The following is a 25,619-nucleotide window of genomic DNA, read 5'->3' as shown; positions in this document are numbered from 1 at the left end:
TACATGACAACAGCCATTTAGATCGAAAAAGCCAAACATTTGAAATATGAGATGAGAACGTGCACGTGCATTGTTTTCACAAGCATGAAAATAATTATGTATGCCGCAAATGAGTCTTTTTTCGTATATTAACATGAAGGAATTGGTGAGTGTAAATTTATTTGCCGTTTATGTTATGATGCCACTGTTTTAAGCACTGTCCCAAAAAAAATGTGCGCAATTAAAAGAAAACTTTCATCACATTCGGGATATTTTTATTCTTTTAAGCACAAAATATGGCACTTCATATCATTCGCTCCTCGACGTCAAAATGGATTTGATGTCTAGCACTATCAATGGCACTAAAACATAATACTTAAATTAATTGGGTGTCTCTCGCCATCATTGGCATCTAATGAGCTAGTTATTAAAATGAAAAAAAATGAATAATTAACATAAAAGTGTTATTTGTGGTTGTAATCTCTATGTGTTTATGGTTTTAATTCATTTTCGTGTGATTATTACATTTTTAATACCATTATATAGATGTATAGATGCATTAATAATAATAAAATGCTATTATGATTAATAAAAAAAAAAAAAAGCATTGCTTATATTTATGTTTTGTTTGAATGGCCAAAAATTGTCACCTATAATTGTCAAAATGAAAAGTTAAAGCTCTTAAGTGTGGGGAATAATGTCTTTTTTAAATGAACAAAAAGAGTCACTTTGTCAGGAGTGGTTGGATTGCCTTTCCTGGCATGACGTCACGATAACTATCAGCTGTCACTAATTACGTGATTAGATTATTTTTGGTATTTAAGCATTATGATTTTCTGTGGACGCTGTCGGATCGTCTGGTTTAGTTCTGGTTTCGTTCCTGTTAATCCTCGTAGTAATTGCTGTTTCCATTGACGCCACGCCGCATGTTCTTTTCGTTTGTAATGAGTGGTCAAGCCAAGTTGTTTAAGTTATGTTACCCCGTTTATTAAATCAACCTACAAGAGCTACAGATCTGCCTCACCTTTCCATTTACTTCGGCGACTCTGCATCTGGGTTCAACTTCCCCTCCGATCGCGTCGCACTACGCGGCGAGATCGTAACACACTTGCTCTATAAAGGTAAAAGTTTTGACATTTAAGGTTAAACTTTTGAATAACGATCCACTTTAGTGGCCACTGAAGTGGTTCCAACCATAAATGCACGGCTTTATAGCACTCCACTTTGCATAAATGGATGAATAAATAATGTAAATAAATAATGTCTGCCTTCTCCATAAAATTCCCTTGTGATGAATAAAATATCTGGATTATGTTATCATTATGTTTTTTTAGTGCATTTTAAAGAGTATAGGCTTGAGTCAAATGTCGAAATTCTTCTTTCCTCACTATAAATGCCATAAACATTTTTTCGTTTTCATGTTATAGAAACGGCCACTCTAGACATATACATGAACTCATTAACCCATTCATAATCGGCATGCAGTTGTAAAAGAATGTCATAGTGGACCAACACTGTACATGTAAACGTACTGACTCTGATATGTTTAGAGGACACGTACACAAAAGAGCATGCAAATTGCTCACAACACTGAGAAGAAACTCCAAAGCGACAAGCGTGGGCATGTGTGTGAGCATTACACACTGTTGGGATTATAGCACAGCATGTTCAACTGAAGGTTTTCATCCCAGTGCCTGAGGATGATAAAGAGTTGGTTGGCGGCTGCCTTGACCGAGGCCACATCTCGGCCTTCTGGGATGTCCTGCTCGCTGAGCCACATGCTGGCCTTGGCGGCCACAAGCTCCCACTCGATGAAATAGCTGGCGGAGGTGTGCTCCAACCAGGCCAGGGCTACCGCCGTCGCCCATACTAGGCTCTCGGGGTCCATCATCCTTTTTTGCGAACCACCCGGAGAGGTTGTCTCCTGATCTGTTGTTGAAGAATCTTTTGGACTTGTTGGCGTGTCACATGATGGTCCGGAATCATCTTCGGTGCTCTCCCCACGCCGGCCGCATGAGTTGGATAAGTGTGGCAGGCTGCTGCGGTGACTGGCAAAGGGAGATGTCCACTTAAGTTTGTTCATGGGGATGTTGATGGTGTCGCACAGGGCTGGGTCAAGCGGGAAAGCGCCACATGCCAGTTGCAAAAATACCTGTTGAGTGCATAAGAGAGTTTTTCAATGATACAGTGAAAGCGAGGTGAGAAGTGGGCGTTATAAACTTACGTGAACTGAACATTTCACACAAGAAATCTGATGATTGGTCTCTGACTACAAAGACTTGGTCAGTGGCCAGATGATATCAATCGCCCATGATTGCTCCAACAATATACAGAGTTTTCCTCACGTGTGACTAATTTAGTGCCTTTGATTTGATTTGTGTTTCACACCGAAAACGCATCAGATGTGTGAATCATACAGTATTCTACTGAACTGGGTTAGATATACTATTTCGTACCGTACCGTATTTCCCGGACTATAAGTCACACTTTTGTCATAGTTTGGATGAGCAAGCAACTAATACTCAGGCAACAGCCAGCTGTTTTTTTTAAGGCTATAGTTATCTGAAAAACTGTTATGTTCACAGTTGCCTATTTAGCCTGTTGTTTTTCTTTTTAATATTGTTAGTTTATGTTTGATTTTAATTTTCGGATAGATAATAAATTGTGGCCTGGTGGATCAATTCGTTAGTGCATCGTCCTCACAGGTCTGGGGTGCTGGGTTCAAATCCAGAGACAGCTGGGATTGGCTACAGCACCCCCCGTGACGCTAATGAGGATGAAGCGGTTCAGAAAATTAGATGAGATAAAAAAAATTGCCCTCCCAAGATCTGACATACTCCATTGCGGCATTTTTTTCCTCTTTGTTGTGAATTTTTTGGCTGATGTGACTTAAACTCAGTTGTTATAGTACTATTATATTATACATATTATACTCTTAAAATTACGGTAATTTCTATTTAAGTGACTATTGTTTTGAAAAGAAATATCTATCCTATCTTTATCTTGACATCCTCCTTTAATGTTTGGGATTTTTTTTGAAATCCAATAGAACTAATGAAATATTTGAATACGGCTCATCTGATCCTAATTATAGTCTAAGATTTGCTTGTTCCTTTCTGTATGTCAATTCCGAGATCGGATAAGTACAAGCTGCTACCCACCAGGGCAATGTAGTCCTTGTTCTCATTCTCGCTCTCTCCCATGGAATCGGCTGACCTGCTGTGGGATCGGCTCATGAATCCTTTGGCAGCTTTGGTCAAGAGACGAGTCTTGCTGAGTGCCAACCTGACCAAGAGTTGCATTCCATGATTCAAGTCAGTTTTATTTGTCTTGTTAGCAATTCCACCAGCTGTTATCTCAAGGGAATAGGTCGAGAACCACACAGAGACCTTGCACAGAAAGGAAAACTAAAAGAATCCTCGGTATAAAACAATAAGCACCCACCTGGGAGAGAACAGGCTTTCTACAGATTTCTGAGACTGGTCTGAAGTCACCGATGGACTCCTTTGAGTGCCTGGAAGAGAGATAGAGTGGCTTAGTAAGGAGAGGAAAAATAAATTAGGCCTTACTTTGCGCAACTGAAATTTTGTTTAACCCCTTGGAATCTTGAATATAAGTGTAAAACACACAAACAATTGAAATAAAAAAAAACTGATTATACACTGATTATAGCCCCTAATGACACACAAAGGTTGACGTTTCCATGTCAAATTCATTTATTCATTCATTTCCTGACCTGCTTTATCCTCTTGGGGTAACAGGGGGTGCTGGAGCCCATCCCAGCTGATTCCAAGCCAGAGACCAATGTCCAATCAGCCTATCATGCATGTTTTTGTGGGAGGAAACTGGGGCACCCAGAGGAAACTCACGCAAGCCCAGGGACAACATGCAAACTCCACACAGGTGGACCGACTTGCATTTGAACCCAGGATGTGAGAGCTGTGAGGCCGACGTGAAAACCACTCTTCCACTGGGCCGGCTTTAATGTCACAGTAATTAAGTAATTACTTGTCAATGACAACATTAGTCATCCAACTCACTTTAGCTGGAAGACTACATTTCCACAATTCTCATCTTTCTCTGCCGTTAATGGTGCTAGACATTCAATCTTTTTTGATCATGACTCAGTCAAAAGGGATTGGACGTCTAGCAGGGCAGCCAATGAGTTAAATGAGTGACCTATAAAGTTTTAAATGAAAACATGGATTACAGCATTGTCATTCTTGTGTGTGTGTGTGTGTGTGTGTGTGTGTGTGTGTGTGTGTGTGTGTGTGTGTGTGTGTGTGTGTGTGTGTGTGTGTGTGTGTGTGTGTGTGTGTGTGTGTGTGTGTGTGTGTGTGTGTGTGTGTGTGTGTTGCACTGTCCGCACCCTCTGTGGAGCTGCATTTCTCCCAGCTGGACGAGGACGGAGTACTGCATGGAGATATGCCATCTTCCAAACCTGACACAAGAAATACTCAAAATAATGCACACAATAACATTAAAGATTAGAGTCTTGTAAAAATTTGATATTAAAATCATCATACTGCTAGCTGGACACACGTCTTCGGCTTCTTCCAACACACCACCAGACTGAGAGCGGCCCAGACCGAGAGAGTAAACTCGGTTTTTCCTACTTTCTGAACTGGATCGGCAGCTTCTTTTTGAGCCAATACCTAAAAGTGAGAAAAAAAACTAACGTTTAAAAAATATGTTTTGTTGCAAAATTATACAGATGGATAAACTCACCGAAATTGATATAATCAATACACGTCGGCAGATATTCATTTGTATCCAAGTCCACTGGAACAAATGCAGTGTATTTGCTCAAAATGTTGCACGCTTTGCTGGTGTGAACTGCATAAACGTGATATTTCCTTCCGGAGCCTGTGGAATTTCAGAGTAATATCCACTATTACGTTACATTTGAATTCAGCCACTTTGTTGTAGTGTATGCCATTTTCCTGCTGTCTGCAAGCTACTGACTAATAGGAAGGAGCAGTACTTTTTGGTGTTGTTTATTGGTCCTTTTTTTAACACTACAGCTTTGGACCCCTACATTATATGTCTAATTTACACTGTTCCAACTCCTAAATATTCCCAAATAGCAAGCACGGTTGGCTAATTTGCCCAAAAGTTCACACTTTTGCCAAAAAGTATGTTTTTGAAGAGGAAAAATTGTATCCCAGGGTAGTTGAGAACATATATGACAGTTGTAATACAGGAGTGAAGTATGCAGTTGGAGTGACAGAAGAATTGTGTGTTGGGCTGGGATTGCACCAGCGACACTTTTTGTTTGTCATAGTGATGGATAGACTGTCAGATGAGGTGAGACTTGGAATATGATGTTTCAAGATTGTGTTTTGATCTGCATTAAGATCAGGGAGTATGTAGTACAGAACTTAGAAAGGTGGAATTCTACTCTAGGAAAGAGAGGAATGAAGGTGAGAAAGAGTAAAACAGAATACATATACAGACAGTCGCCGACTTGTGACCTAAGCGAGTTACGTCTTTTCGAGCTCAAAAGTTGTGAAGCATTATTGTTACATGACCATAACAGCCAAACAAACAGACTAAAGGGCAGTTTCTTCCCAAGAGCCGTCAACATACTCAGCTCGAGTACTGCACTTAGGATGACCTAATGAGCATTAATGTATTTTCTTGTACTTGCACTAAACTTGCATAGGCTGGTAACCACTTTAGTCACTTTTTGTACCAACTTAAGTAATTTTTTGTTAATATTCGGACCTTCATTTTCCTTTAGAAGAGGCGTGTACAAATCCTATTTCTGACAAGACTTTTATTTATTTTTTTATCAAGAGTTGCATTTTGAGTCAACTCAAAAATCACAGTTTCGCAAATGATAACCTCATGCGAATGTGGAAATGCAAATGTACAGTACAGTTTCCACAACATAGACCGAAATGTGGTTGTAATTGGATGACTGCATGGTGAGATCAGCAATGATGTATGGCTTAGAGTCAGTAGCACTGAAAAAAAGACAAGAGGCGGAGCTGAGTGATCAGATTGGACAGGATTAGAAATGTAGAAATGAGACAACAAGAGGGACAGTGAAGGTTAGGCGTTTTGGAGACAGGCTAAGAGTGACCAGACTTTGATGGTTTGGAAAGGACAGCTATGGACGATATCAGTATAAGAATGTTGCCAAGAATAGCGCTAGAGGTTGACATTGGAGAAGATGCATGGATGTAGTGAGAAAGGATGTGACAGTAAATAAATGACGCAAATTGAATAGGATATGACTGAGAAATCACCACAAATAAAGATAAATTGATTTGAAATCAAGAGAATTATCCAGATCTGCCCCAATATCCGAAACCAACAGGGATTACACGAACAAAAGCAACTATTTCAAATCTCCTGAAAGACACAGCAAGTGACCCAGAACTGTCCTGAACTCAATAAGAAGTGTCCTAGTAATACACCAAAATTAACAGGAAGGGTTTAATATCAATAGGAAGTGCCGCAGATTTGCTATGAAATCAGCCAAAATCAACAAGTACTGAAGTATAATTACTACGAAATCAATAGGAAGGGTTTGACATCAACAGGATCTGTAAATGCCCAAATTCCCACAGAGTGACCGCAGCAGTTTAAGACCATCACAAACAGCATTCCCATGCAATATCTTCAGAAATAGCATTTTGTACTAATATTTTTTTGTATTATTAAATCTCATAACATTTGAACTAAGGTAAATCAGTCATTGTTGAAGCTCACCGTGCTCAATGTCGCATTCTCTCTCCGCCATGTGCTCAAAGTCGTGCATGATTGAGCGCGCCGCCAAATGATGGAAGGTCTCGTTCCACAGTTCTTCGTGAACCTTCTCCTCACGTTCCCGTCCTTTCAGGTAGGGCTGAACATCAAAGATGACCTCCCACTGAACAGCCTTCCCGCAGAGCAGACCTGACACCACCGCCTTGCACTCTCCTCGCCGCTGACCCGCTGCGCACACATCTGCGCTGTGTTTATCCAGTGGCGTTTCTGCCTGACATAGTTGGTGGCTGTATCCTTCTGCAACATGTGAGAATGATTCCGAAAAATGTGCATAAATATGAAGCTACCGTCCAATTATTTGACAGCTCCGAAGATTATCATGTTCATAAGTGGTATATGACCAGCTCACGTTACAATACTATTGACTATAATGAGGAGAGGATGTGGGGAAAAACAACACAATTTTGGGGGGGATCCAGAGTACCTAGAGAAAACCCACGAAAGCCCCGGGAGAATATGCAAACTCCACACAGTTCGGACCCTCCTGAGAATTGAACCCTCTTTCCAGAACTGTGAGGGTGATGTGCTAACCACAAATTATTTATTCCTCCATATGTTTGCCATCAGTGATCTAAAAATTATCACTTGAGGCAGCTGTGTTGTCATTTAATGTTTGTATTTTTGTCATTGGACAATTTCTAACTATGAATTGTGGAAAATATAAAAAGATTTCATTCAAAATTTTGAATTCATATTTTTTTAAACCACCAATTTAATTCAATAAACAAACACACATTTTTATTTACGATTAATGATCACTGTAATGAATTAAATATTTAATTTATTCCAAAATAAAATCTATTTTATCAAAGAATACATGCCAACTATGAATTGAGGATAGTAACAAAATATTTCATTCAGAATTTGGAATTAATATTTTTTCAAATCACCAATTAAGATAAATAAAAAAACCAATATACACAAATAATAATTTAAATGATTGATTCCCATTCATGTTAATCAAATAATTAATTTATTCCAAAATAGAGTATATATTATCTTATTATCTTTTTTTAATTTGCATATCTTACATTCACATTTTAACATAACAAAAAATTCTCATCTATGAATGATCTGTCACTTTTAAAATGAGACACAGTGATGACTATGTCAACTATTTTTCTGAATTCTGGTTATTTATTCAAAGGAACTAACAGAAATAGATTGATAAATACCTGTGTATCATCTGCAGAGTTCACCTGAGTGTCTCACCTGTATCTCCCACACTTCCTAAAGACGGACTGTCCGTAGATGATCTGGAACCATTGTCTCCAGCAGTGTGACCTATTGGGGTCGATGTCAGTGTTTCTATGTCTACCTCCCCTTGAGGTTGATGAAAACAGGGAACACCTGGTGGCTGCTCTCTCAAAGACGCTGAACACGGACTCGTCATCTGAGGCTGACAGAAATAAATGTTAAAGTAATTTTGCTCCAGTTAATGACCAGAATCTGTTGAAGTTTCTTGGCTTCACTGTAATGCACAATATTGTGAATATTTCAGATTACAATGGACATGGAAATTATAGTTCCAAAATACAATCATTTGTCTAAATTGCAAAATATGGAAAGAGGTTTAGCAAATAAATATAACAAGGAACTGGCGCAACGCATGCCGTAGGCTTTCTACAGACATCATGCAAGCCATAACAGAGGATTTTTTTGCTCTGTTTTACATACATATTTCATACAAATGAGTACATTTTAATATTTTTCAGGTTTTTTTTAAGTTTGGTCATAGCTAGTATTATTGATTCTGGAATGTTTTATGCTAATTCAAAGGTTAATGCTTCTCTACTTAAGAAAAATCCAAGTTCTTGAACCATTTAATTTTGTGAGGAGAAGTACCACCATATTTGTCATTCAATTAATAAAATGTGACACACCTGGTAGCCTTTCTTCCACTGAGACTCATGCTCGGGGGTCGTGTGAACAATCAAATCCTCGACTTTGGCGCGCCTAAGAGGATTCTTTGGCATAACTGAACTGGGATCACTGGATGTGTACTGTTTTGCTGAGAAGTGCTCAGTTATCTGGTTGGTGCTGTATGCTCGCCTTCTTGCAGACGGCTGACCATCGGATCCTGACGGTGGAGCGGAAAAGCCAAAGAAAACATTTTAAGTGATGATCTTTGCAATCCTTTTCGTGCTCTTAATAATGACTCTTTTAATAAACAGTTGGAGAGGTTTCACTGGCAAAGGTAATTTAAAAAATCAGTAACTTCCATCCTTTTATAGGGCATGCATTACAATACTATAGATTTCAAAATGCAGTGCCGTGAAAAAGTATTTGCCATTTAACTCATTAAGAATTTGAGAAACATATTACCTCATTTCCTACAATTGACAATGATAGACGTCCATCCGTTCATTTTGAGCACCATCAACAATGTCGGTGAATGACTTAATGATATTAAATATATATATATATATAATATATATATATATATATATATATATATATATATATATATATATATATATATATATATATATATATATATATATATATATATATATATATATATATATATATATATATATATGTGTGTATATATATGTATATATATATATATATATATATATATATATATATATATATATATATATATATATATATATATATATATATGTGTGTATATATATATATATATATATATATATATATATATATATATATATATATATATATATATATATATATATATATATATATATATATATATATATATATATATATATATATATATATATATATATATATATATATATATATATATATATATATATATATATATATATATATATATATATATATATATATATATATATATATATATATATATATATATATATATATATATATATATATATATATATATATATATATATATATTACTAAATAAACAACATAGGCATTTGCACAACAACAGGGGAGATTGATGAAATCCCTAATCCAAAAGAGCTACTCATTGGGAACGTAATACTAATCCCCAATTAATATCCACCTCGCGTGTAGGCGGGAAGTGACCCTTGTGGGATTCTCACCGTCGTCATTTTCTATGGCAACAGAGCTGCAATCTATCCTAGAATTCTGGCTGGATTCATGGAGAAACTCGTTGAACGGGGGCTGATCATTAGCAGAGGTCTTCAACAAGTCCTCCTCCTGGGAGTGATAAAAGACGGAGCTGCCAGAGCCGATGGACCGCATCATGCTGTATCGTCGTCTTTTCTCCTGTTGATCATGATGTATGTGACACAAGCCTTTGTCAGGTTTGACGTGTGATGGAGAATAATATGACCGTAACACATTCCATAGACTCGGATCTATATGAACAATCACGAAAATACAATCTGTTAAATCTCATGTGTTCTAATGTTGAGTTAAATTTCCACAGTTTAATTTCATTCACATTACGACATTTCATACAAGCTACCCCAACATTACAATCATTGAGAGTCACCATTTTTGTTGCTGGGTAATCATGTTTAGGAATATGTCACCAAATAGGGCTGCCGTAATTCATTGACTTATTACCAATCGATTCTCGTTGTACGTATAGACAACTATTTTAAAAGACTATGCAATATTTATTTTTTCCACGTACCACAAGGGTCGCGGGGTGAGAGGTTCTGCTAGAGCCCATCCCAACCAACTATGGGCAACAGGCGGGGGACAAAGAAAAATGGCTGCCAGCCAATCGCAGTAATTATCGTAGAAATCAAACAAAAAACTAAGACAAGCTGTTAATTTTATATTTGCTTTTATCTTAAAAATAACATATTTATTCAAAATTTGGCATCTGCCATTTAGCCTATCTGACAAAGGTGACTATAAGTACACTCTTTACGTTTTTGTTAATATTTTATTGCATCATTTTGTGGGACAAATTAAAGGTAACCACATTAAGCCACAACGTAAAGTGGTAGTGTGTAACTGTAAATGTATTGTTATGTTTAACGTTACTAAATATCATACTTACAGATTTGGGATTGGCATGGTAGCGGGTGGTGTCGCAAACAACAGCGTACCCAATGAGGCTGTCTCCAGGATACAGGAAAGTGTTGCCCACTGGCGAAAGTAGGACCTCCTTGGTCTCGGGAAAAAGCCAATCAATGGAAATGTCACTGAGCACCGGACACATGGTCTTCTTCAGAGATTTTATCATCTGTGAAGTTAATTACATTATTAGGGCAAGGATATCTATCAATGGGTCTGGAAGATGGCTGCCTTAATTTGTGGTCTAAGTGAGTCAAAATGCCTCATAGCAAGTAACAACAGATACTGTTTTGATCACAAATCAACACTACGTTGTGAAAAAAACCTACTTTTGGTTGGAGTCTCTCGCCTTCAGCCAGAAACTCAGCCGTTCCTCTCGACACTGCCGCTACCTCGTGCAACATCCTTCGACAAGCATTCTGCCCGATGCCGAACATAAAGCATCTGTGCAAAAATAATTGTAGAAAGAAAAACCTTAGCATGTCAATGTGTTGGTGAACAGAACACTTGATGTAATGAGAGAGTCAGCAATATATTATTCTGGTGATGCCTTTTCTATGTTGTACATTATTTGGGCTTTGAACATGTTTCATAAAAAGTATGTTCTTTCAGTTCTTTTCTTCTGAGAAAAGTAACAACTAAAGACACTGAATAGGTTAATTGAAGTCGGTGAATGGGTGAACATGAATGGTTTGCTATTGTATGCCATTGAATGGATGGAATTTCTTGTTCAGAAAGTAAATTGGACTGACCTTAAAGATCAGATATCCGAAATAGTTGCCTTGACCTCCTAAGTAAGTACATTTGGAGTCATGCTCATGGCAAACTAAACCACAAACACTGTGATTAGTCTTAATATTGGTCAAACTAAAATCTATTCTGTCTTCCTTATCCCTATCCTATCGGTTTGTTTGTATATTCCCTTTGCACATGGTAATGACCACACTAAAGGAAATCATAATGAGCTTGTAAAGTTACTTAGCGTCATGTTTGCTATTTGGTCATTCCCCAAGCACCACAATATAAACAATAAAAAGTAGGAGTTTACCAAACTCCCATGTGGCACATAAGAATGGAATATGTATATATTGAATATACAGTACTTGAGATGTAAAAAGATTATCTGAAGACAAAAAAGTGCAGCAATACTGCTGGAATGTTACAAAAAGAAGGAATAATCATTTTATCAAACTGGCAAGCTCGAGTTGAGGATTTTTGTTAAAAATTAAAAAGAACAAGACAGAAACAGATGCTTCCAGTACTCCATTTCCATAATGACACGAGAGAAGGATTTAAAAATATTAGAGCAGAGTTAAAAATAAGATAATTTCCCACAGGCCTACACATTTTTATTAGTGGGGATATTTTTTCAGTGACATTTTCATGGGATTAAAGGTACATTAAGACGTAAATATCACAGTTAAACCCTGCAATCCCATCAATGCCGTGACCGGACGATTCGCCAAAAGATGTTTCACCGAGGGACGTTTCGCCGAGGGACGTTTTTTAAGTATGTGCTGTGTACAAAACAAAGAAAAAGATTTAATGCCACATGCCCGTGACGGCCTTACCTGACGTAGCTTGCGTGACTACGCACCAATTCAATGACTTTGCCCGTGTTGCTCACCGCCCCGTCGGTCATCAGAAACAGGAGACGGGGATGTCCAGAAAACATCGGTTGCTTCAGAATCCATTTAAGTGGTGCTAAGATATTTGTACCACCCATGTCCGCGCGAATCTTTCGAACATATTCGCAAGCCAGGGCTAACGCTTCCTGGATCGTGTGGAAGAAATTAAAGAATACGTCAAAATTGATTTTCCCAAAATTATTCATCTACACTAAGAAAGCTAGGCAAATGCATAGTTGGCAAATTTTGCATTAGCCAGAAGGTTTTTTTTTAATATATATATATATATATATATATATATATATATATATATATATATATATATATATATATATATATATATATATATATATATATATATATATATATATATATATATATATATATATATATATATATATATATATATATATATATATATATATATATATATATATATATATATATATATATATATATATATATATATATATATATATATATATATATATATATATATGTCTAAAATGTCTTTTCCTGTGTCTGTATTCTCACCCTCTTGCTAGTGTGACAGTGAAATTTCCCGAATACAGGATGAATAAAGTTATTTAATCAAATCTAATCTATTCGTCCACTGTTTAGGATAAAAGTTAATATACATATTCCAGCGATGTATGTGGCTCGACTCTTGAGCCGATTTTTTTTTTTCTTGTTTTTTTCAATTCGATCACCTGTGCCTAGAATATACTATGTATACTATGTTTCTCTGATGAATAACGAAAAAGTAACAATCTTAGACACCTTCCTCCCTAAGAAGAACAACAATAACCAAGTAAGCGATATTTTGAGACATTCCTCAGTCTAAAAAAACAGTCGTATTGCTGTTAGGGCAGATTTTTAATTGATTAAATTTAAAATTAGATGAGATGGAAAATACGATCCAATTGTGGAGGATCATCGTTGGTGCAAACTGACCATTGTCTCATCTCTTAATGGCCTTACTAGCATATTAATTTTAGGCTTAGTCAACCTATATTATGGAGAATTTTTGTTTATACTGGAACACATGGTCTAGTTCATCATTAATAGTTGGTAATGGAGGAGCGATGAAACATGCGAATGTGAAAAGTGAGTGTGGCTCCCTTCTGGGAACCACTTAGAAACCTCACACACATGTAATCAGTGCCACTTCAAATGGAGGGTGTACTAAGTATGAACAGAAAATCAGATACAGGCATTAAGTTAGGTAGATGCTACATCAGCCCCTACCTCAGCAGGTATCGCCATCTGTACTTGTTCAGTTTTTTACATTTAGAGGTTTGTTATGTTTTTTTAACATTCGGTCCTTTATTCATCCAGGCAAGGCAATCAAAGACACACACGTTACACTGTATAATGGCTAAATATTGTTTGCCGTTTATGGAAACACAATGTGTTATGGCCATTAAAAACACACAGCACACTACCAATAGATAATGTATTAATGACATTTATGACCAGCTACTGTGAAAACCTTTTTCCCTTTTGTTTTGTCTCTTTTTCTCCTGACACATTTGTCAGCTCCTGAGTAATCTCTTTTTTTTTTGTTCGTTCAATAATTGTTAAAACCTCCACACTGTTCTTTTGACTTCTCTGCAATATGAAATTGATATGGTAATGTAAAAGGCACAAAAAGACAGATTAAAGAGTCCTTCAAGACAAATGTATCTTGACCTTACTTCTGTTTTGCACTAAAACCCCATTTAAAATTGACAACAGACCAACTTTAAATTTATTCCAATATATCTTCTTCCTGAATTATTGTTATTTTACCCCTCATATATATTTGCCTTGGACCTTTGTGACAATAATTCTTTTACAAACACATCCTCTTTGCCCCCACAGCCATTATAAAAAAAAGACACTTCTGTGTCTTTCTGGTGATTTGTGGCTCTTCATATATTTCAACTAAAATATTTTCCTATTAATGAAACAATAAATCATGCATTCAAACCAGAAAAGGCCTTTTTAAAAGTAGTTTGAAAATGTATTGGTATCCGCAAGCCGCAGCACATTTATGTTGTACAGCGAGACAAAAACTTGTACTTATAGCCACTAGTTTGTTTTTGAATAGCTACAAAGAAAACATAGCCAACAATTGGCATTCTCATAAGCAGGAACAGGAATGATTCCAGGTATAATCAGCCATAAGAGAACAGAGACAATAAAGCGTAGAATGAATAATAAATCCCTGATAGGCAGGGGTGGGCTATTGCTTTCTAGTTAATATCACCATTCAGGGGTGGAAGCTAAGAGAGTACTGTTTAATAAGACATGAGCTATCCTTGAAATTTCTGAGGAGGGTCAATTAAATATTGGAAAAACCGCGTTTTTTCCTATGTATTTTTTATTATTTTACTATTCTTATTATGTTGTATGATAAGTACATGCTCCTTTATGATTTGCGCATCAGTGTTTCACTTTAATAAATATGCTAGTCTTTTCCTTAATGTCCCTTTGGAAGCAGAAAAAAACAAAAGACTAGGTAGATTTCAGTGCTAACCGTGGTATAGTTGCAACTTTTGAAAATGTCAAAGGGAAAGCGAGAAAACTTTCGGTTTCACCAAAAAATAGAGGACGAAGGAATTTAAGGATAAGCAACAAGTAAATTATTCAACAGGTACAAGGTTGTGGATAACTAAGACTTGCTCAAAAATGATATAGGACATGAAAAGAAAACACTGGAAAGCTATGTACAGCAAACAGAACATATATTCACACTTCATAAGAGCTTGAGAGGGGCTTTACTGCTGTAAACGGCACTGGCAACAACAACAAAAATATTGCAATAGATTGCACAAAAAGAGCCTTTTATCGCTCCCTTTGTGGGTCTTAATAGAGCTCCATTAGAGAGATTCGACCCACGCACTGCATGACATCCTAGATTAAATCAGTCTGTCCACATCATGGGTTTTTGGACAAGCAAAGGAAGCTGATCCTAGGTCTGTGTGATCAATTCTGTTTTAGGGTAAATGCAAATTTGTTGGCCTAAATACTGTAATAATAATTGTTAGCACTGTGTAGAGCGTTATTGCATAAAAAGCCGCATTTTTTTTCATTATTACATCTGTGGGCATTACAGAGCTTGATTATTTTTATATTATGAGGATGGTCTTGTGTGGGTGTGTTGCTATTTATTTGTTAGAATCAACCCCTCCTTAGATAGTTGTGTAAATATTCCAGAGATATTTTACGCAAGCAATTTTCTGTAAATCGTGTTATGTTGGGCACCCTGCCTGTTGACAATCGTCTGACCCAAGCCCTGTACAAATTTGTTCCGCCACTGTCATCATTGATTTGTAATTTCTCTTTTACATTTCTGCGTGATGCCAATAAATGTAATTTCCCAGTTTTACCTCTTTGTAGTTCTGGCTGCTAGAGAAGAGAGATGTGAAGGTGGAACCAAAGCTTATTATGTTGAAGAGGCAACCTGGTACTAGACTTTTTAAAATCACCACCAATGCATCCTAGGATAGAGCATAAAACAACAAATTATTGATAACAACATGGTGCACGGATTGTAGGAGAAAAAAAAAACTCCAGTAAATTTGTCATTTGTTTCACCTTCATGCGGTTAACATTGTGCTCACTCATGCTTCCGCTACGGTCGATGAGGAAAATGAACTCTCCGTGCACTTTCCTAAGGTCAGAGCTAACAGACTTGAAATTTGGACAGAAGTTGAGCATGACGACAGGGTTATGGAGGATATCTTTGTGCAGTCGCCTGTGAATGGCTTCGACCTATGGAGCACAGACATGTCATACTAAACGACTGTGGTAGCATGACAGTTTCCATGGAAACACATTTTGATGGGAAAGATGGTGGCACGAAAGTGTGAAAGGTCTAATGAGCATATGGATGAAGGCTCTCATCGTAAATCTCAAATTTTGGGAAGCTGACACTTGAACTGTCTAGTTTTATATAATAGAGAATGTCCAAGCAACTATGTTTTTTGTATATAAAATAGAAAAAAATGGCTGCAAATTAAGCATGTTTTGTAGCACTACTGTAACCAATGTTCCCTCTAAGCTATGCTTGTGCGCAATCGCGCACTACTTTCGTCTCCTCTGCGCAGCAACAATCAAATGATGGTAGTAAATAAAATCCAAATTTGTTTTTTTTTACCCCTTTACCCATGATGGCGCCATTTACGCGGCAGCCAGTGGCAGTAGCTCTGTCCACTCTTATGTTTTTCGTGTTTTACATGAAAAATTAGAGGGAACATTGACATGCACCTGCTTATGGCAGGTGTGATACTGGTGTGCCCATAGCGAGTAATGATGATGTCGCTCACACTGGTACTCAGTGCGCTCAAGGAGGTTGTCTTTCTGCCCTGACCAAGGAAAAATTTGAGGGAACATTGACTGTAATGTTAAACATAAAATAATTTGTGCTTTCATTTTCTATTTGCATTTTTCTCCCTTCTGTGCGATCAATGTGTGGTTGACAATCTCAAGAGTACACTGACACAAAGGCAGACCACACTATGGTGTGTTGTTATGTGAAGTGGTATTCTACTGCGGCGAACTGCATTTGACAGTTGCCACATGATTCTCATCAGCTCAAACACTCGGCTTAGATTCTGCATGGCACTTACTTTGGTCTCATTGCTAGAGTCCATCTTGGTGGCCTTGATAAAGTCGCTGCGCCCATGGACAAACTCATCGTACTCTTCCTGCGTCATGTCTCCGCTCTCTATGAGCACTTGAGGCCCGTGAGGTTCTGAAGGAAACCACAATGGGACAAGCTAAGTCAGAAATGTTAGATAAATTGAGATGTAATAGATCAAAACATGAGCACGGCAAAAGGCTATCACTGTGTTTTTGTTGGTTGAATTATAGTTTACAAAGATTTGAATCCTTATGTTTTTGTGCTGCCACCTGATGGTGTAGGGGCTTGATAACCGCTAGTGGCGGTATGATTGTGACTGTAATTGGTTGTCTGTCTCTCTCTGTGCCCTATGGATGATTGCTGACAATTTTAAGCTGCAGTCAGCTGGGAGGATGCACTATACAGAAGCTGAATACATGTTTTCAAGATAATTTCTCAATGGTGCTCAACCATTCATTTCTTTGCTTTTACAATCACTAGAGCCCTCTAGGGGCACAATATGTATGCCCTATGCAAAGGAATTATCTGTTCAACAGAATTATAAAGGAATCATTAAACTCCACAAATGTTTCTTGAGATGTAAAAACAAGTTTTAACTGAACTACGACAAAACAACATGCAATCTTTTGACAGACCAGAGTAATTAAATAACTAGCCCCCAATCAATGAATCAGTCCTGAGACAAAACTGTCACAAATCGTACATGAGGGTTGTTGCATAAATATCCCTAGAAAAGACTTATAAAATTTAAATCTGTCTTCACGATGAATAAAAAGAGCAACAACAATTGCAGTAATTGCCTCAAAATGTTCAGCGTAAAGTGTCATTATTCTTGTTGTGTCCTATTTGATGAAGAGTAGTTTTTTAATGATGCTGTGAAACAAGATTCAGATGTACAATAGCATATTGCATTTGAAAAACAGTCAGGGCTACTTTTGTTATTTTGAAAGTGACTACAATACACTTCCACACAGGTGCAATATTTCATTCATGTTCCCTATCTGTCTGCCCTATCTAGCTATCACCCATCCATTGTAGTAGGGCACAACCGACTGCTGATTTGTTTGCCAACTAAGGCACTATGAGAATACAATGCATCAGCAAACAAGTCACATCTGGGAGACCATCAGCCCACGCATACTTTTTATCAAGACGACACCAGGGGTAGAGAGAACCAACAAAAATCCAAAGCATCTCACCCACACAGTGGCACCCCCAGATGGATTTATTACAAGGACTTTTTTGTGGCCTTCATGTATGCAACATAAAGCACACTAATCTATCATTACTAGCCTAGAGGAGCCTTGGAGTGAGTACTCAATCATCTTAAAGTGTGACCTTGTAGACGCACCGCTAGGGTAGATGAGGATCTGAACAGGACAGTCGTAGGTGTATTTGTCCGCCAGTGTGATGACCACGCTGGTGGCGGAGCGGGCCAGAGGGTCAGCATCGGCTCGAATGGCGTGCGATGGGCTCTCCACACCTGCATGGTATAAGTCTTCATGTTACACTCTTTTTTTACTTTAACCTTCATCTGCTACTTTACATGGACATAATGTCATGATACGATTGGCTGACCACCAAAGTCCCCTGCCTCGTTAGCTGGTGTTGGCTCCAGCACCCCCCGCAGTCCTTGTGAGGAGAAAGCGGTTCAGAAAATTAATGAATCATGATGTAATGAGTCAGGCTAGTTATTAATTCCATCTTGTTACCTCAAGCATTTGTGTTTATATTGGTTTGTGTACAACAGGGGGCCCAACTTTGTTCCTCAAAGGCCCCTATCCAGTCTGTTTTCCATATTTCCAACTTCTACCACTCCTGAATCAAATGATCAACTAATCAGAAAGCTGTCCATAGGCTTAATAATGATCCCAATTATCTGATTTAGGTGTGTTTGGTGGAGGGAGACATGGAAAACAGACTGGATAGGGGCACTTGAGGACAGGAGTTGGGCACCACTGGTGTACAACATCCTACCTATCTTGCAGGTCGACATCTTTTGTGGCATCATAAACAATGTCTCATATTCTAGTGTTTTGTAAGATTCATCCAGATCATTCCAGAATTGGAAGTTATTTGTCCTTAAATTCTTGAATATATTATATTTTGTCCATCAGTACTTCCACATAATTCCACATTGTCTGTTGGCTTCCTTTCATTGCTTTCCCCCCGGTTGCACTGCTTCCAGATGTGTGTTTTTATATTGAAGCATTTAACCAATCACATTTCAGCCATTATTTGTTGCCAGGGTCAGAAATCTGCCTCAGGGCCTTCACAATCAGTTCTGCAGGCTCTGCTACATTAAACAAGCGTTGATAACCAATCAGATTTTGAGTTGGCAACACCACAATGACTTGTCGTAGGCGTAGGGATACGTCATGGCTTTAACCAACTATGATTGGCTAGCTATTGTGTTCAGTTAAAAAGGATTTTTCGTGAGTAAAATATGGCTATATTCCTAAATAATATTTCAACTTTGTGAGTTTATTATTGATGATTTTTTTACGTGTCGCAGCTGTAGCTGCAGTAGAGGTTTTATAGCCATAAAATAGTTTTTGAAGGTTGGATTGATTCGCTGTAAAGGTGCAGCTAGAAAATGTATTGACCGCCACTGTATAGATGCAAACATTAACTGGGACTATTTCTCAAACACTGACCTGCCAGTAGATAGGGTGCTCTTATCTCCAGCTGGAAGTTAAACTCGTAGTCCATGGAGTTAATAGCCTCATCCTCCAGCATAGCAGACAAACAAAAGTGAGCTGAGGTGTGGGCCCGATCGTGTGTGATGTAGCCACACTGCTGTTTGTCCTTACTAAAAATAAGGGAAATATTGACTTGAAACATGAATTTATGATAAAATATCACGGTGTCCCTAAACTCTTTTAAAATACAAATATTTAAAAAAAAAAACATGACATTTGTGTGTTTCTTACATTCTGGAGAGGTTTTGGGATAATCCTTGCTCCTCGATGATACTTCTTTGAACACGTGGCGTGCACACTGGTGGTGAGCTCACACTAATGCCGCCACTAGGCAGAGTGGAGAGCTCACAGGAGGTACTGACCAGAATTTGGACCGACTCCAAAGGAGGAATTGTTCCGAGGTTTACGACTAGCACTCTCCTCTCCAAATCCTCATCCAAAAGTATATGTCCTGGAAGACCAACTTGATTAAATATCTTTAAATTGCACATGTGTAAATGCCAGTTGTCTGGTTTGGCAAAAAATATAAATGGGCGATTAGAAAACACTTGATGGAGAGATTGATGCAACTATCAAACTAAGTATATTGAATGGAATCTAATGCTTTTTTATTGTCATGATATAAGTATAATGAGATTTAAAGCTGAACCATAAAGTGCACAAATACAACAGCAAACAAACAGACGAATGAATAATAAAAAATAAGTAATAAATAAATAAAAAATAGAGATCAGCAGAGTGGAGAGGCCTCGTTCCGTTGGAAGTGCAGGATAATTCATTCGTGCAGAGTGCATTAAAAATTAATTGTTCAAACAACTTTTCTTAATCCAATACAGATCATTCATATTCAAAAGATTCATACATAATACGTTGAACATTAAGAACTATTTCTTTTTAAATATTTAATTGTCTTTTTACAGATTACAGGTGTCTTAACATTTTATGTGGACCACAAATGTAAATCATGTAACTTCTGTTTGTTTCTCGCTAAAATGATGGCAAAATATGTTGAAAGATTTAAGGAAAAAAATTTAATGTTTCATGTTTTCCCAAAACAAAAATATAAAATAAAAGGGAAAATATTTCACATTTTCCCTTTTTTAAATTAAATTTAAACATCGAATAGAGTTCTCCCCCTCCCTGTCTTTTGTTTTATTAATGAACTTTTTAAAAATAATATATATTTATTTATTGTAAGAATTTCATAAAATATACAGGAAGTCGCTGATGGTGTAGAGTTACATTCGTGGGTTCCATTCTTGCTTCGTGGCGGTATGATTGTGAAAGTGAATGGTTTGTCTCTGTGTGTGCCCTATGACTGATTGGTGAACAGTTTAGGGGTATTTCACCCAAAGTCATCAAAATATGATCCAGTCCCCTGCGCCCTTGACAAGGCAAAATTTGATGGATACATGAATAGTTGCTAATAGGATTTTGCCTATTGTTAGGTCATCAATGTTTAACAGTTGAAAACAGTAACACCTATGTGGCCACTGAATACGTGGTGCAATATAATTTATCCCCAACTTAAGACATGTGTGGAGGTGGAGTTGGTGTACGAACGAGACCCAAGACAGCAAAGATAAAAAACAAGTCCCAAGAATAATAGCATAATAACCCCTTTTAAACCATTACCTCCCATTAATGGCATTAAACAATGCCTAGTTGATTTTAAATGAACAATACCCATTTTATTTTAAATGACCGCTGCCATCCCTTCCCTGTCAAAATGGTTTGGATATCTATGACAGCCAGGAAGTTAATGATGGCTTTGACCTGTGTTGCTCCGAGAGCCAAATATTTTTTCTGATGTGGTACTCTCTCTCTCTCTGCAAGATGCTTGAGAGCCATTGATCTAATTATTATGTACTGTGTTTGTCCAAGAGCTTAATATGCTCTAAAATAGATAGTCAACTCACCAAAGGCGCTGGGCAGACTTCCATTTAGTGTGGTGCATGAATTGTGGTAATAGTCCTCTATCTTGGCTTTGTCCTTAATTTGTAGTGTGATAATCCGACTGGAGATCATTGCCTCAAAACCCACAACAATGTTTTTTTTCTCAAGCGGGTATATAAAGATACCTGCAAAAGAGGAAGGTAAAAAACATAGGGTAAGGAAAATGATCATAAAATAATGGCAATTCAAAGAGGACTTAAAACTTATCTCACCTTCAATGGCATGATCCTCGATATTTTCATATGTCATAGAAGCGGTCATAGCTTGTGTGAAGCCCCTGACACACGAAGTGACATCGGAGACGCTGAGAGGTAGAGCGCTACGATTCTCCTTGTTAATGAGTCCAGGCATGGCACTGCGGTAAGGAACATTTCGATGACAAAGAGGAAAAGTCATTGTAGGGCTATTATATACATCATGTAGATGACGAGAAGATACCGTGGAGCTTTCCAGATAATGGCTCCACCCCACCTCATCTCATCTCATTTTCCAAAATGCTTTTTTTCCTCACTAGGGTTAAGGAGGTGCTGGAGCCAATCCCAGCTGAGTTCTCGCCAGAGGCGGGGGACACCCTGAATTGGTGGCCAGCCAATCGCAGGGCACAATGAGACAAACAACCATTCATGCTCACACTCCTAACCAGGGGCAATTTAGAGTGTCCAATCAGCCTACCATTCACATCTTTTCAATGTGGGAGGACACCTGAGTACCCGGGAATACAAAATACTTAATTCACATAATATGTCATTGAAATAGACAGAAAGCAATAAGCATAACAATTCTAATTTATTTTTAAAAAAGTATAAAAACTCAATTCTTGTAAGATTAACTATGATTAGAACAATATTACATGAGCCATTCAAAGCAGAGTTAACTCAACACAAATTCATTCATTCACCTTTCATACTGTGCAGCATCGTAAGGGTTGTTGGGGTTGCTGGAGCCTAACCCAGCTGATTTTGGGCAAAAGGGCGAAGACACCTTAGACTGGTCGCAGTCAGCCGTAGGGCACACACAGAGGCAGACGACCATTCGCACTCACAAGCATACCGCCATCAGCGGGAATCAAGTCAGGTAAGTGAATCACTACACACCATTAGGTGGATGAAAACAACATAAAGATCCAAACCTTTGTAAAATATAATTCAGCCAATGAAACCATAGTGATAATGTTTGGCCATGCTTATGCTTTTACTGATTGACTGATTGTATTGCTCCTTAAGACAAATTGATGTATCATAATGTTTCAGTTGGCTAATTCAACTAGTTTACATTTGTTTTTATTGTTGTTCTGCTGTTATTAGTTTTCCTATTTTATCAAGTTATTTGTCCTGCTTGGGAAATGCTCCAAATTCAATAAACATTGACCCTTTGTCAACCAGATGAGACCTGATAACAATAGGAAGTGATCGGGAATCAACAGACATTAACTGGTAACTGCCCAAAAATAAACTGGAAGTAACTCACTGGAGTTCATCAATCAGCACAAAAAAACTCTCCTCACAAATTCTCCAGAGATGTTCTAGTTTTAATTAGAATTGGTATAATTTTTAGTTTTAAAAATGTATTCAGTCATTATGAATTGTCTCACTTTTGTGTGTTAAAAGTATTACCGGGGGGTTTTGAGCCTATACCAGCCAACAATTATAGTTTTTTTTTCTGTAAGTTCAGTTAGCACTAATGTATTTTGGGGCATTTAATTTGATTCCTTTAATAATAATAACCTTGATCAGACAACTTTGATCCATGCAATAGAAAACTAATATCAATAGACAGAAATTTAAATCATTTTTTTCAATAAATTTTGTTATTCAGTAAAATGTATGATAAAATATTGACTTTTTATACCCAAACTGTATTGAACGGCCAGAACTGATCATGAAGGGTTCTGCTTTTTCTTCTTCTATTTAAAATTAATTACCCATCAGATGTGACAAAAAATAAATAAACAACATGCTTTGTGGTTTACCTCTCCATATTTTTTTACCAAATTATGGACCATATAATAAAAATAAAAAATTCCAAATTCATGGAATTCAGTTTTATTTTTTCATCAGTGTTTGTCACTCGTACCTAAAGCAAAACTGGTAAAAAAAAAAAAAACAAAGACCCATCACCACATATACCCACCCTCCACCCCGCCTAAAAATGCATTACATGTCGTCGTAACCTAGAAACACAACACTGATACAAAGCGAGAGAATATGATGTGTAAATTATGTGTGTGTGAAAGGCAGCAGTCCCAATTATGTAAATGAATCAATAAAATCCCAGATGACTCGTGTGCATGGAGCTTCATCGCTCATGTTGCACCCTGTACCTGTAATTTGGGGTATGCACACAAGCAAAGCTCCATCAGGGCACTTGATGGAAACTTATGACGAAAGCCATTACCATAGAGACAGTTGAGCAGTTTGCTAGCACCGCAAGCTGACCGGAAGTCAGCTGCCAATTTCTTCTCTACAAGGTGACAGCGGAAGACATCAAATGGATTGAAAAGCACTGAGCCAATTATTTGTAGCCAATTAGGATTTAATTGGCTGATAGGTGTTTTCTCACACAGTGAAATCTATGGTCTAACAAGACAGATTTCATAGTAAAGTTGCAATTTGTCTTCTCAAATGTACCACATTAGTCAGCTGTACTTTTGTGTGTTTTATCAAGGTTCCTTCCATATTTTAATCACCGTATTTCCTGCACTATAAGGCGCACCTACTCATTCATTCATTTTCTGAACCGCTTTATCCTCATTAGGCTCGCGGGGGTTGGGGTGGAGCCTAAATCAGCTGCCAGAGACAGGGGACAACCTGAATCGGTGGCCAGCCGGTCGCAGGGAACAAGGACAACCATGCACACTCACACCCATGCCAATTGAGAGTTTCCAATCAGACAACATGCATGTTTTTGAGTTGCGGGAGGAAACAGGATTGCCCAGAAAAAAAAACCATGCAGGCCTGGGGGGAGCATTCAAACTCCAAACAGGAAGGTTTGAACCTGGGATCAAACTCTCAATCCCAAAACAGTAAGGCAACATCTAAACCACTCATCCACTGGGCCACCTTGCTTTAATGTATAACCCAGATATGAGCCAAAAGTGGCTCTTCTCAATTACACTTTCTGGTCAATGGTTGTCTATGGTTGTCTATGGTGAGTCCATCCCCATAACTGCACTTGCACATATGACTCATCTGTCCTCACCCAACTCTCTGGGTTTTGGGAGTATGGTCTGAGCGCTCTGAACTCATTAGTGTCAAAGCAACACAGCGCTGCTGTGGTAACCACCTGTTGAAAAAGATCGGGATATGATGGCTGCAACATCAAGATGCATGACTCACTGGCCTTAATCATCTCTCTGACCTTTTTCTATATTATTTTACAGAGAAAGAGAAAGAGAAAGAGAGAGAGAGAGAGAGAGAGAGAGAGAGAGAGAGAGAGAGAGAGAGAGAGAGAGAGAGAGAGAGAGAATTCACATATGTAGTATTCATTTCTTCAAAACCACATGTCGTACTCCTACCTTTCATCTGTGTCAACTAACCCTACACCGACGAGCTCAATGATTCACAAGTCCACCGATGATCAAAGATCTCCTCCCACTGAAACGGCAGCTCTGTCTCAGATCTGTGTTGACGAAAAGGACATCTGCTTGCTACAGGTGGTGAGAGAAGTGAGCCGCTTGGCAAGAGAAAATAAGGCTGCAGCAACACTCCACCTAGAGCACAGCAACATGTGGTTTAAAAGCGTTTCGCTGATGCTCTCCTCCTCGTCAGAGTGCCGCTCAGAGTCAAAGACGCGAGAGAGAGGAAGAGAGGGAGGATTGGACCTCTGAACACAATCCGTTCATTCATTGAAGCTTTACCCATCAACTCTAAATGACAGAGGTGGTGAATCATGTCCATTTTTTTTATAAGAGACATTCCTACATATGTCAACGACATTGAGCTCATTGGCTGC

General features: G+C 37.9%; 1 protein-coding gene across 1 annotated transcript; it reads right to left on the bottom strand.

The window, feature by feature from the left end:
• Positions 1-1,090: 1,090 nt before the first annotated feature.
• Positions 1,091-25,371, bottom strand: vwa5b1 (von Willebrand factor A domain containing 5B1). Its single transcript, XM_077719426.1, has 22 exons — positions 25,183-25,371; positions 21,881-22,023; positions 21,632-21,793; positions 19,944-20,163; positions 19,668-19,822; positions 18,362-18,493; positions 16,997-17,121; positions 15,963-16,139; positions 15,755-15,865; positions 12,324-12,526; positions 11,082-11,196; positions 10,736-10,921; positions 9,801-9,987; positions 8,640-8,836; positions 7,969-8,155; positions 6,700-6,993; positions 4,708-4,845; positions 4,506-4,634; positions 4,349-4,420; positions 3,424-3,493; positions 3,141-3,264; positions 1,091-2,131 (listed from the first exon to the last, which is right to left on the bottom strand). Exons 2-22 carry the CDS (start codon positions 22,017-22,019, stop codon positions 1,616-1,618), a joined length of 3,639 nt encoding a protein of 1,212 aa, XP_077575552.1. The 5' UTR covers positions 22,020-22,023; positions 25,183-25,371; the 3' UTR covers positions 1,091-1,615.
• Between the last annotated feature and the right edge of the window lie 248 nt (positions 25,372-25,619).

The sequence above is a fragment of the Stigmatopora nigra genome, chromosome 1 (assembly GCF_051989575.1).
Source record: "Stigmatopora nigra isolate UIUO_SnigA chromosome 1, RoL_Snig_1.1, whole genome shotgun sequence".
Classification (NCBI taxonomy): Eukaryota; Metazoa; Chordata; class Actinopteri; order Syngnathiformes; family Syngnathidae; genus Stigmatopora; species Stigmatopora nigra.
This window is presented reverse-complemented; position numbering and strand designations above follow the sequence as displayed.